The 14,492-nt window shown below is 42.4% G+C and overlaps 1 protein-coding gene across 1 annotated transcript in view; it reads right to left on the bottom strand.

Annotated features, from left to right (window-relative positions):
- Positions 1 to 14,492, bottom strand: part of MED12L (mediator complex subunit 12L) — a 143,844-nt gene that overhangs the window by 5,013 nt on the left and 124,339 nt on the right. Inside the window, exons 36-42 of the mRNA XM_035890039.1 lie at positions 13,561 to 13,923; positions 12,376 to 12,532; positions 11,066 to 11,283; positions 4,041 to 4,130; positions 3,172 to 3,392; positions 1,326 to 1,506; positions 342 to 410 (exon numbers count right to left, since the gene is read on the bottom strand). Coding sequence (XP_035745932.1) covers positions 342 to 410; positions 1,326 to 1,506; positions 3,172 to 3,392; positions 4,041 to 4,130; positions 11,066 to 11,283; positions 12,376 to 12,532; positions 13,561 to 13,923 — 1,299 coding nt within the window. The remainder of the gene's footprint in view (positions 1 to 341; positions 411 to 1,325; positions 1,507 to 3,171; positions 3,393 to 4,040; positions 4,131 to 11,065; positions 11,284 to 12,375; positions 12,533 to 13,560; positions 13,924 to 14,492) is intronic.

The raw sequence follows: 14,492 nt of genomic DNA, 5'->3' as shown, positions 1-14,492 counted from the left end.
CACACCCTCTTCTTTTCACGCCCAGCCACACCAAGGCTGCCAATGAGCATTTTTAATGGACAAAAAAATACTCAAAAGCCAGTATATTTAGTTTACTACAACATCAAATTATTTACCTGTGGCCACTGGCACTGGGCACACGCTCGTACAGCGTTCAGAGCAGTGGAGGTACGGCACTGCAGGCACCATACAGCCAGCACCGGTCCACAGACGGTGATGTGGGGAAGCTTACACAAACCCCCTCCCCAGACCACCACGCTGCCCATCTCCATAAGTGACAAAACCCACCCTGTCTCTACCCTCACACCTGCCCAAAATATCTGGCAGTCGCCTCTGCTTACCAAAGGCTGCTGTGGTTGCACAGGCTGGAGACCAAGCGCCTGCTGCTGCCCCTGTTGCTGCCCCTGCAACTGAAAGAAGATGGGCACTGAAACAAGTGACATGACACGCACGCTGCCTCGGGGAATGACTACGAGCCAAGCAATATGGCTTCTCATGACTGATGTCCAGCATAGGATCTGGGCTCGCTTACAGCATTTGTTACTGAAGGCCCCATTTGGGAGATAAGCCTCACAGCTCTCTACTTTCAACGTGAGCCACACCAAGGCTGTCAAGGAGCATTTTTAATGGACAAAAAAATACTCAAACGCCAGTATATTTAGTTTACTACATCATCAAATTATTCAGATAAAATACATTATCGGTTGACAAGAACTGGCACAGACAGCTATTGCATTAAAAGGAAAACATGAAAATAATTCCAACCATCAAAGGGCCATGGGGAGGATTTTTAATATCATTTACTTCCCCTGTGCCAAGCCCTACATATTTAGCTGATAAACCAGTATTTAGGGGAGGATTTTTAATATCATTTACTTCCCCTGTAAGCCCTACATATTTAGCTGATAAACCAGTATTCCTCCAAATTAAAAATATATCATCAAATCAGAATATAGGAAATAGGCCATGCAGGAAGCAAGCCCTTCAATTTACTTCTGGTATACATTATAAGGCCAGACAGGGGAGAACACAATCACTGCTTTTGTCTCAGCACATTCAGCTAGGCCGTTCTCAAATTTACCTTCTCCAGAGGCATTCTACAATCTTGAAAAGTGGAAGTACTGAATTTTACATGTACGTCCAGAGCTCTCTTTGGGGAATCCCAAATGTAAACAATAAATTATTGCACTTGAGTAAAAGTAGTTCAGGTTTATAGCACCAGGCTCTGCTGCTTTAGACTTGAATACACGTGCAAGCGAATGTGTGATGTCATCACCTGACACAGTGATGTTTACACTCCCTTCCTGTGCTGAAATATCCCTGGCCTCTGGTGCAGCTGAGCCCCTCACCTGGAAGAGTCTCTGCTGTCGCATCTGCTGCTGTCTCTGTCTCATGGGCTCTGGAGGCAGCTGTACTGAGCTCAGGGTTGGATGAGGACCTGCGGTTGATGCGCTGTCCAGTCCCCCTCCAACTAGTGAATTTGGCTGCAAAGGCTGATGGCTCAATCTGATTGGGGGAACAACACAACAAAATGGATTATACTTCATTTATAGACAACCAATACATCTCATAGTTACGTTACCATGAATTTAAAATGGATTATAAGACTTTTTACTTTCTGAAGTATTGAAAAAACACACCAAGCAAATAATACTTTCTTAGGATGTTATGGGAGCAATTAACATTGAAAAAGCAGAAAGATATACATACGGAAAACATGTTAGCTAGCTCATTATTTAGAGTAGCTGTTTAAAACTCAGTAAAGACAAGGGAATTTAGATTAGCAGCCTTATTCATAATGCAAGGTACCCTATAGGTTTTCATACGAGGCTGTCAAGGCCAAACTTTCTGAAGAGGTGCAAACATACTCAAAACTGAGCGTACTATTGAGATATCCAGCCTTGCAAGAACTTAAAAGAAGTTGAGGAACCAGTGATTACTGCAGAATATATAGTAATGCTCACAACTCCAGAAACACTGATTTCATTAAAAGTAACGAGTTGAGAGAGAATTGCATAGCTACATACACAACACTTTCATATTCTGCTTACAACAAGCAATTAATGAGCAAGTCATTTAAGTACACCTGAACTAAATCTAAATCTAAAGGAGATTTTAGTATTGGGGTCAAATCAGAGCTGAAGCAGAGAAAGAATAATATCTCTACTTGGTAACAGAGCTCATCGGGGTACTCCAGGATAAATTACATGGGGTCATCGAGACAGGACTGAAGCTCTGCCGACAGCCAGACCACCTTGTGATGACCAACATCTATGTATTCTCTGCTGTTTCAGTGGATCTGCAACGCACACGGGGAGAGTGCTGCGCAGATACTCCATCACAGCTACAGCTAGACAGACCTTGCAAATTTTGACTGTTCCCCCCGCCCCCCCCGCTCTTTAATTTAAGCCCATGTTTTTGGGGAGTTGCTCTACTGAACATGTCTACTTGAAGTGGAAATTAGAAATGGCAAGATTTCTGATTCATTTAAGAGCAGAGTTGGACTGTTAGTTGGATTACGCTAGACTGTTAGAAAAAAAAAAAAATCTGATTCCAGACAGTCACTGGAAATTCCAGTTTTCCACTCTGCTTACTCTGTCACACTCCCTTGTACAGATTTCCTTCCTGCTTCATCTGCCTTCCTTTTCATTACACTTCTTTACTAATGAATTTTCCCTGTTTCTCATAGGCACTGCAACTCAGCTGTACTTCCGAAGTGAAGTCAATTTAGTCTATTCAGGCTCAAGCAAAATTCAGTTGTCTATTGCTAATTAAACTACTGAGTTGGTCTTGTGTTTTCTTGACTGCAGACTCTTTGGTAAACCTGGAATATTTATTATTTAATACCACACACGTGTTTGCATAATATAGATACCATATCTGTGTGTGTAGTGAAATAGGATCCAACAGCCATCTTTACATGAATTTTTATGTTCTACGAACACACGGGACAACTGGGCTACCATGTGTGCCATGACCAACTTAAAATAAAAATTAAGTAATGGAAAAAACAGTGGGAAATTGGAGAGAAAGGCATATTTGTTGCTAATTAGACCCAGCATTAACCTCATTTTGATTAATATACTTTATTTTAAATAAAGCTTTAGATCTCTAAACAAAGTTGCCATTAAAATACTGCAATGTTACCAGCTGAGAACTGCAGAAGCTCACCGCTGAGTGCCTGTCAAAGGCTGGATGTACGCAGCAGCCTGCTGTTGAATATACCCACTGGGCTGCTGTTGCATCTGCCGCAGCCTCTCCATCAGCGTGGGGCTGGAATGAGCTGCTGTGTATGCTCGGGGGTTGTAGCTGGGGGAAAGCACTACGCCACCAGGCTGCTGCTGCTGCAAAGGCATCTGCGTGCTGTACATCGTGTATCCGTGAGGCATGCTCTGCAAGGAAAACCGACAGAAGAGTAACTGCACTGTCCCCATATTTAAATTAGCTTAATTATAAAGAGATGGCCTTTATCAAACAGCCAAAGCCTGGAAAACCAAAAGTGAGCCCGTGAGATGCAGTGCCGTACCAGGCACCCACCTGTGAGTCTCCCACACCGGTTGTACCCCACTTCTGTTTGCGGGACCAGGCAGCTGCAATGTCACATGCAGCAGGATGGAACTTGCACTGCATCACCCTTCCCTGAGAGGCGCTGAGCAACAGCGGGGCTCTGCTCCACAGCTCCACCTCTCTCTTTATTTTGTCCCCCCACGCCCCATAATCCCAAGTACCAGAATGACCATAACGTAATAAAGAGTTATTGGTATCACTACCTCACCATAAATCGGCCAAATTTCAGGCTTAATGCTGAAGTACACTTGCCTTTACCAGCAACAGCATTAGGAAAAACTGGGAAGTGACCACATTAAAAACATTTATGAGCTACAGCACATGGAGACCACAAGCATCCTGGAAGGAGGCCTCACCGTTACCCCAGCCACACACACAACGCATGTCACGAGCACAGAAGAGCAGGCTGGGAGGTAAAGGAGCTCTGTTTAAAAGCATTTTTATGCAGACGCTCCATGGCAGTAGCACAGTACCTGTGCTTGCTGTAACCCTGGGTACTGCGGAAGCTGAGACGGGGGCCGAACTTGCGGAGTGAAAATAGCAGCTTGGTCCATCGGCTGACCCTGAAAGACAAATCACCCATCAGATACTGTTTCCACACCCCAAACAAGTCCAGTTCTGGACACAAACCCCACCAAATTGTGTCCTAAAGAGTCTTGGAGAGACTTGACCATTTCCTTCAAGACAGCCCTGTTGCTCAGTGCCAAATACAATGCTTAACTGTATTTACTCACAGGGAGATGGAAGAATTGACTTTTGTTTGATTTCTGACACTACTGTAACACTGCAGCAGTGAAGAAACAGCCATTTACTGAACAGAGGTCTCGCAGACACCCTTTAAATGGGACTTTGCAAAGCATTAGAAAAAAAAAGTCTAGCTGTCTTGAAGACATTAAATTATGCAGGAAGCTTAAAGTGAACGATAATCTCTAGTATAAATGCACAGTTGATGCCTTTCCCAGGCTACCTGATTACTAGCTTTATCCCAGATGAAGCAGGCAAAATGCTGATTAGCAAGTTTTATGATGACATACAAATACCAGTATGATAAATGGGCAACGCAAGCATCTCCAGCTCCCAACCAGTACAGCTTGGACACACAGTCCGTATTTGTGATCAGCAGATAGCCTAGTTTGTTCATTTCAAATTGCCTCAATATTTATACCCAATTAACGGCCAATCATTTAGAGATTTCAAATATACCTGCATTAGTATGTTTTGAAGCACCAGAAAAGGGGGAAAAATGCTAGACTTAATTTTAGGACCAAGATTGTAAAAAACTGGCAGGTGAGAATTTGCAGAGGCTACGATCAGGTCTGTATTTTATGTGTGATTGTGATGCTGCACAGCTGCACTTATCATTTTGAAAACCATTCTACCCAAAGAAGCTCAGTGGCAGACATGAGCTGGAAGCAGTGATGCTCCTTCCCTGTAGCTGCCTACCTCACCACAGAAACAAACAAAAAAATCCAAGTCCTCTAACAAAGCCTTTGCCATTTTAATCAGGATATCCTTACAGAGATATATCATAAATCTAAGGCTAAAAGTGACTGATAACACACTGCAAGCAGCAACATTACAGTCAGGGCTACCCAGTGGAAAAGAAAATCTCATATGGGATAAAATACTGCAGCACCATTGGAACTCTCTTTCCTGATCTGTTCCCACCCTTTTAGTGGTAACTGCACCAAACGTTAAGCACAACCAGCAGTCCTGCAGTTCAGCTAGCGGATTGGATTGGGTTGAAAAATATGTGCATCGTCATCGACAGACCTGGGAAACAACCAGAGCTACCTATTGTGAATGGGAATCACTCAGGGAAGCCGTACAAAAGAGAGAAAGCGTTCCAGCTCCAACCGATCCAGCCCCAAGTGACATGAACCGCTGTGACTGGGGCTGGATTAACCGCCCTGTGCTTCAGGTAGAGAACAGACAGAAGACATCGAGGACAAGGTGCAAAATCAGGGGCAAAGCTACCACAGGGTTGTCACACACATTTTTCACATGTTCCTTTCCTTTAAAAACAAAAGAAGACTGACCCATCTAGGCTCTGTGCCAGCCTCTGAGGCCACTACTAAAGGGGTCCCTAAGGTGCAGACGAGACAGCAGGGAGCTCTGATGTGATAAGCTACACCACGGAGGCAGAAGCTACGCTAATGATTTGTTTTACAAACAAGCCAGTATCTCATGGAAAACTTTGCAAAACAGATTAGGAAGTACAGGAGGTGTGAACAGAGCAACATCTATCAGTCCTGACAGAAGTTCAGGCAAAATTAAATTTATCTGGAAAAACAACTGCAAAGTCAGACAGGGAGCTCTCAAAACAACAACCCGATAGGTGAGAAACGGAAATGCTGAGCAGAATGTACATCTTGCAGGAAGGATGCACATAAAACAGATGTCAGCCAAGTACAGGGAGAAGGTACTCAAGTACCTACGTTTTTTTCTTTTTTTAAACAGAGGCAAAAGAAGAAAAACAAAAAAAGAACAGTAATTTTCCCAAGAAAATTGCTGCTGAAACTTTTTCTTAAGGTGCCAACCATAGGATAGATGAAGGTGTAACTTGAAGTCACCCAAAGGTGAAATCTGGTAAAACCATGACCAATTTGTAGAAAAACTGGTGCCTTAAGCTATTCCACACAGTAATACAAACCACCTCGTGGGCTCTGTGGAAGCTGGTCTGTGGAGCAGTTGTCCATGGGTTATCCTTTTGTTTCTCTCAGTGACAGCTAACCTGGTGTGCCCAAGAGCAAAATTTGTCCACTCATGCCTATGCAGTGTAAACAGCGTCCTTCCAAAGTCAGTAGAAGTTATATCAATGGAAATTGCATCAGGCCCTAATTCTGTAAGAAAATACTAAATAAGCAGCTGCGTGATCCCACCAATACACAGCGGACAGAAAGCCACAAGTGAATTTTGTCCACAGATCTTTTTCCCTGCCACATAAAATGCACACAAAGCAGCGGAGCTGGCAGAGTGTGAGACTCGAGAGCAGCACACCCGTACTGCCCCGGGTGTCCTGGCCACTGCCCACACCACTGTCTCGGCCAGGCAAGCACCACACACAAACCTGCATGTGAAACGTAAACAAAAAGCCATTCTTTAGGCAGGGAACAGATCAATTTATTCCACAGCAGCACACAGCCACCGAGCAAACTCCCCTGTTGTGAGAGCAAGCTCTGCATTCCTGAGCAGCAGCAGCAGATGTTGCTAAATTCAAAGGGACTTCTCCCTCCAGGCATAATTTAGTAAAGAGTTAACTAAACATGCAAGCCAATTGGTGCAAGCCAGAACTGTGCATGCATGTCAAACAAAAACAAAACAACCAAAAAAAAAAGAGGAGAAAAAACCCAAACACTTTTATTCAATTCTGATGCAATGTTACAGTAATAACCACTGTCCTCTTTGTTCTACCTGCACTTTAATTGAAGCAAAACTTACTGCTTTTTCCTGTTACAGTCTGTGACTGTAGTGTATTGCATTTGGAAGTAATTTTCTTTTCTAGGTGGTGCTGGGACTGGCAAATGTGACTGTAGCAGCCATGATGCTGTAAGGTGATTCTGACCAAACTCTGACTTCGAGAGGAGGTAGTGAAACACTGACGTTTATTTAGATAAGAAGATGATGATAGATTTGAGAGACTCACTGTATACTTGCTGCATATCTAGATATCCCTAATTAACTGCAAATACAGTGATCTATACCCTGTTCTGACACGCTATCAGTAATAAAAGGAATGATTGCACATATACAAAATATGGACAACATATTTGGTAAGCAGGGTAAGCAGCAAAGCCTTTTCAAAAACACGTTTTGCTTTTCTTTCCAATTAGTGCTTTTAACAACACTGCAGTTTCCCTCTGAAACAGCTTTTCTAATTAATAGCTGGAAAGCTTTCCAACACTGGTATTAGGGATGAAACCTCATGCCGTCATTGGTTTTCCCCAGAAACTGACTTCTACAAAACTTAATATTAACAGGTAAGCGTTAGATGTTACTTGTTTTGGAAGTAACAAAATGTGGTTATTCTAATAACCACACATCCCGCCCTAGCTCAGGAACAGACCATCAGGCAGTATCCTGTCATGCTCAGGTGGGACAAGAAGTATTTTGGGAACTACAGCTCATGTGGGGCCAGGGGAGCTGATGGTCACTGCCTGAGCTGAGCAGCACAAGGGCGTCCCACCGCAGTGGGAACAAGCCCGTGCCAGGAACCGCTCCAAGCGCTGCCTGGGAAGCACTGGTGGCATGCGCTGGCCTAAAAGGACATGTTGTCCATCTCTTACCGCTCATCTGACGTGGCAGTCACTGCTACCCCACCGTACGTCATGGCAGAAGCTGCCGCAGTGGGCAGCCGCAGAGAGGAGCAGCCCCAGCCGCCAGCAGGGAGATGAGGGCAGAATGGGAACGCGCCAGCCATGCTTAGATGGACATGGCATCGGACAGATCTTGCAGCTACTCTAATCTTTCACAGTGAGAAGCACAACAGAAGAGGAAAAATACTGATCGATGATGCAGTTATTGGTAATACTTGTAAGTAAAAAATATTCTGTGTATACACAGCCTTCCCACATGCAGCCACTGCGCTACCTAGGTGAGAGGAGTGCCAAAGCGTATCATTCTCATCAAAAGCAAAGTGTGCAGCCTGTGTGTGGAAAGAAATGCATGTTTGTGCGAAAGAAAAAAATAAAGAGAAGTTCACTGTCTCAGAGTGATTACCATTATGTTGTCAAAGCCATCCTGAAGGGACACAGCAGTGCTACAGACATCCTAAAGGAAAAGGACAGGCAAGAAAATAGCAAACAATACAAAGAATATACACAATTAGGCTCGGATTGTTAGTGGAGCAGTACAGCACCTTTACAAAGCTCACCTGTATGTACCCAAAGAACGCTGGTGTTTAGGAACACTAACAAGGTCCTTTTAGATAGCTTTTATGCTAATGAACCTCAATACTTTTATGAAATTTATGAACGGAAACTCTAAGCGTGGAAAGGACTCCTTACCATCCACAGCAGCCTATTAATTCTATACAAAGTACTCAAAATTTTTTTAATAAGTCGTTCTTAAAGACCTTGCACCATAGCTATTTGTTTTCAAGAGCACAGCATAATGGCACAGCACTCAATTCCTTCTGGACTGATTTTACAGAACTGTCCATACCACTGCCAGTGATTTACCTACCTCAGTAGGTAATTTCATTGTGCAGCTGCAGAAACATAAATACCAAAGAAGAAACTTTCCTTATTTAAGCTCTACCTAACAACATACACCACACAGTAGCAATGCTTACAAATCACCTTGTCCCTAAATTTTCAAATACTACCATCAGGCTTGTACACTGCCATAGCATTTCCTACTCTAAATCTAGGATAGCAGGAAGAACTACAAATTCCCCAGGGACACACTTCTCAATGAGAGCAGCGTGCCTGCAGGCAGGTGTCCCACTGGGGCAGCCCATGGTGCCAGGGAGCACGCAAAGCCCCAGTGCCACTGGGACCTTGGAGGGGTTTCTCTGGTGTCAGCACTCCCAACACACGCTCGGACAAGGAAAGCAAACAGGACAGCCTGGTGAATTATTAATTAATTTCATTAGAGTGAAGGTTTTCAAGTATCAGGCTGAATGAACCTTTTCCAAATGTCCAATAAGACAAAATATTAGAACCAGACAGAAAGCAATGTGTCCGTGGTTCTCCCTAGCACACCCCAAAGGACCTGGCCGTGCATGCCACTGTGTGGAAGTAACTGGGAAACAAAGACTGGGTTTGGGTGGCTCTGGTTTGACTTGGTTTACATCAGTTTAACTTATACTGACTTATTGCTGAAATAAAAACATGGCTGATACAGAACCGCTGACTGATGAACATCCAGCACATGCTGTACCTTAGCTGAAATACGCATCTGAACCTACCCTGTTGAATTTTGGTGCAACTTTTCAATTGTAAAAGTTCAATCCAAGTTTTATGAAAAAGAGACACCTTATTAATCTTATTTAGGCATGAATTCATGCCTTCATGATAAGTTTATTCTCCTTATTGACAACCTGTTGATGCAGCACTTTGGAGCAGAAGATAACCATTGTTTTAACACCTCAGATACTGTCCCTGTTTGAAACCAAAAGGGAAATGCAATATCTTTTGTCCTCTAAACGTGACAGTGTTGAACAACATTTCTTAAATCTGAGAATAATGTGTTATTTTAGATTGAAGATTGCTTTTTGATCTACCTAGCCATAAGTAGTGATCATCATTTGTTTACTCAAGGCTCTTATTTAAGCCTGTGTTCTACCACAGTAATTGAAAGCCAGTTGGACCTAGCACTAAAATAGTGAGATACTGTCTCACGTAAGAAATACTACAGGGTTAATAACTGTAGAGCCGCTACCTTAACATTTAGGATACCTAATCCTTAGTACCTTGTAGTGCCTACAGGACACCCGTGAGGGATCAAATATCCACTATATCACCAATACTGTAAAACACACATTCAGAGCTTTTGGGGCTGCTTTTTTTTTTTTTTTTTTAAGGTAGAAGACAGCACATGTACAGGGAAACCCTATCATAATTACTAACATGCCCATATAAAACTATTGTAGCCCATCAGCAATTTAAGCACTACTGAGGGCTTTGCATACACCGTAACAGAAAGACTGAAAGAGGGATGAGAAGGACAATGAGAAAGTGCTCTAATTTAACCAAGAAAACATGGGAGAAATTATGAGGGTACTTGCTGAAAAATTTTACCATTTTGAGCAAAGAGGGCACATGACATAGTTTGAAGGCAAGATAGCACAAGGGCCATGTAATACATGCTGCTGTGAGGGTAAGAATGGGTACAGAATGACTTTAAAATAAAGGTGAGAAGTTACTGGTTTTACCACCAACTACTGTACACATATTGCTGGTTGTCTGGGATCCAAAACCCAATTTTCTGTTCTTATGCCATCAATCCAAAAGCAGCCTGCCTGTAGCCATATTCTGACACTATCTCAGGCTGTGAAGGGTGTTGCACAATAGCCCCGTGCGGTTTGGCACACAGCAGCTGTACTCTGCAAAAATGTTGGAAGAAATACAGCTATTTCTAGAGAACGTGGGCATCTGTGTGCACACATGTATGGAAATGGCTCCTGCTGGACTTCCTGGATTTTTAATTGTGAAGAGCATAGTGGTGCCTCTGCTGCTTACTTGTAGCTTGGTGGTACACAGCACCACTCAGTTGTACTATGAAAGCCTCTGTGACACAACAGGGAAAAAGAATACCATGAAGTAGCAGAAGCAAAACCTGATTTTATGAAACACAGGAAAAATAGAAGGGACTAAGACACCAAAGGGTAAATTAAGTATAAAAGCAGATGGCTCTGGTTAAGCAGTATTTGGGGAGTTATTGCAACTGTAAATATCAGCTGGCTCTCCACTCCATAAGCCTATGCAGGGCAAGCAGCCCCAGCAGAAGGCAAAACCCACTGCATTGCTCTTCAGACTTGGGGGTTTGGACAAACCTGTTGGAGAGACCGTGACTGTGCTTGCTGCCTGAGGAGCCGCTGCTGCTGCTGCTCTTGCTGCAGGAGTTTCATCTGGAGCAATTGCTGCTGAGGCGTGATTGCATGGATAGAGGGGGGCTGCATCACGGTGCCAGAGCGCCGCTGCAGCATGTTCGACAGGGCTTGCTTCGTATTAGTTGGAACAAAGGAGCCTGTTGGATCCAGCCTGGAACCACCTGAAAACCACCCAAAACACAAATGTGTTCTCTGCCTCCCATAAGAACTTTGTTGTTACAGATAACTGCTAATTAATCAGCTTCCACTTAGTTAGCTCTACAATAGCGATGATAAACTTATCTCTGTAAAGGCAGTGAACTGGATCAAACCAGATTACTGGGCTGTTGCATATTCTACATCACATAAAACGTTTGACTACTACTCAAAAAGCAAAGCTGCGTGTCAGATCAAGAGCATGGTATGAATGGCTTATAGTGTCAAGACAATTTTTTCACGAGATGGCAGTAATTTATGCACTCTATGCTATTTGATAAAAATCACGTGTACCTATCTACATGTTAGACTTATGAAGGTAATCTTATATATATATTTTTTTTAAATCAGCATTTCCTTAACTTTATAGCCACTGTCTGGTATTTTCTGAAGACTTTTACATACTTAAATACAGATCTAATTGTATTTGGAGCTTCAGAAAAAATATTTAACATTTATAACTGGAACCAAACTTCTAAACTTCTGCATAATATCTGAGAAGGACAGAATAGTATTTCTCAAAACATCATAAACTGCTGCCCCCTAGAGCAAGTAAAATACCTATGTTAAATTGTATACACATTAACTGGAAGAAACAAAACAAGCCTACAAATAATGAAGTACATATCACAAATCCTGGGAAAAAAAAGCAAGCCCATGGATTTATCTACTCCATCTAGCAGATGTTAAATTAGTCACCATGGTTCTTGATATGAATCAAAGAAGAAATAACCCAAAGGTCGCTTGTTCCTTTTAATCATCCCTCTCTTATTTCACTCCTCACTGAACTTTTACCAGCTTTCTTATACTATCCTCACAGTAGCTCTTTTTTGCTTATGTACCAAAAAAGTTTAATAGCTTAATAGAGACAGACCTACAACTGATAATAGAAAACCCTTCAAAAAAACCCCAGCTAACTACGGAATAAAATAAATGGCATCAGCAGACAGAGTCTACTTCGGAGAAAGTTAGAAACAAAATGTGGTTATAAGTAGTCAATTTTTATCATACATCAAATACTAAAGGTCCATGCCTGTGAATTCAAAGCTTACACATACCTGGTGGGAGGGGCTGGTTCTGCACAAAGAAGCCAGGCTGCTGCGGCTGCCCCATGATGTTGTAACCCCACAAGGCAGACTGGGGATGGTGCATCATTTGAGAGGAAATTGGTGAATAAGTGGGAGGCACTCTATACAAGTTATTCTGTGGATATTCCTTAAAATATACAGTAAAAGTGAATGTTACTGACATTCATACCTTACTAACTCATAAATAATGCCGATTTTCCTACTAAATTATTAAAGGACAGAGACAGTTCCCATTGTCGTTTGTAATGATGTAAAAACCAGATTAAGTCTCAGGCTGCCCACAGGTAATTAACAACTTCATGGACACACCATCTATTTCTACCTTATTAGCAAGTATTTTCTGCAGGCTATAATTAGGTACAGCACAAGGACAGCTTACTGTAGCAGTATATAAATAACAGGAAGAACTTAACTGAAACATCAAAAAGGCCAGAAAATTATCTTAAAACTACACCTACTTAAAACGCAACACACTGACAAACCACCTGGATGTGAACAGAATATTATCGTGTCTACAACACGTACAACTACACTGGCAGCAGTGTGAAGAGGACATAATTGCACAGAACGCTGCTACTGGAAACGTACATTGTTATTCGTGTGGTGTCAGGCATGTTTTTCAAACCCATTCACTATGTCATTCTTCAGTTTAGAAACCCACACCTCAAAAAACATTAAAACCAAAAGAGAAGGTGGCTCAGAAATCAGAACAAACTGCACAGTAAAACAGTTCACCCATGTGAAAGAGTTTCTTTCAAATTGGTTTCCATTTGAATGGGACCTGGGTTTGAACCAGCATGTTTGCTCTCAACTTAATGTGAACAGGAGGAATTTTAGAAATTGATACAAACAGTAACAGCTGTGCTTTACACCAAACAAGAGAAAGCATACATAGAACCTGAGTAATACTGAGTAAGATCCAGTCTAGCATATTTTACATAGCACATAAGGTCCTAAGCACAGTACGTTCCTCTACACTGAACTCTGTATGACAGAAATCCACCCTCCTCCTGACCATCTCCATTCACTCCCTTTATTAGGACCTGCTCCTCCAGGTGAAGAAAACAATTTCTAAAGGTAGTGAAGACAGCACTATGCAACATCAGATGCTTCAGTGAAGTATTTCCAGTTTTGTATGGGGCACCAACTACTTACATCAGCCCTTGAGCTTGACTTTGACTTTCGCTTCCTGCCCTTTGTCTTCTTCTCATCATCTGTGGCAAGTTTTCCCTGATCTGAGAGCTCTCCTGACTTTCTTTCTGGTTCCTGAGAGACAGGTGTGGTGGGCTCTTCCTCCTCCTCCTCTGGAGGAAGGGGCAAGGGCTCGAGGTAGTAACTCCGTGGCTTGGGTTTGGTGTGTGTGTGGTACAGGAGGAGATGCTGCTGTTCCTCATACTTTATCACTTTCCTGTCGACACGAACCGTACCAAACCATGCCCAGGAGAGAGGAGCAGGATTTTTGTGACCTTCAAATAAATCCCAAGGGGACACCTTTTGTTTTGTTGAAACCTGAAGACCCTGTTTCAGAATAAAAGTGAAGTTAGTATTTTAAGAAAATTGAACGCTGGAGCAGACTACTTGCTTTTGTACATCATCATTTCAGTCAGAGAAATCCAGTAGGATTTTTTCCCCTCCACAAGATATACCAAATGCATACTGCTGGGATTTCAACCTCTATCCAAGGCTGCCACTAGATAAAAGCAATTATATTTTTGTAGTGCCATTTGCTTATATCTATGCTAAAAATCTCAAGTTCCATCTGTGGTATTTTGGAGGAAAAATCAAATATCTACCAGAAATTGCTAATCTGAGAATTCACTTGCTAAAAGTTCACATACTAAAATAAGGGGAGAGAAGCCTAAGCAGTATATCACCAAAATAAAGCCTACCTAGTCTGAAGAATAAAAAGCTCTATTCTTCTCTTTTAAATAAATTCACTTTAAAAAATTATGCATCCCTTCATATTCCCAAAAAATCCCAAACAACTAATACACTTCTCCCCTGGCCCCCTGCTTTTTTCCCTCCGTCTTTTGTAAGCAGGATCACACCCTCCTTCTTCCTTCCCAGCAAGTAACAGGTCAAAAGTC

The sequence above is a fragment of the Egretta garzetta genome, unplaced genomic scaffold, assembly GCF_000687185.1.
Source record: "Egretta garzetta isolate BGI_Z169 unplaced genomic scaffold, ASM68718v1 scaffold172, whole genome shotgun sequence".
NCBI lineage: Eukaryota > Metazoa > Chordata > Aves > Pelecaniformes > Ardeidae > Egretta > Egretta garzetta.
This window is presented reverse-complemented; position numbering and strand designations above follow the sequence as displayed.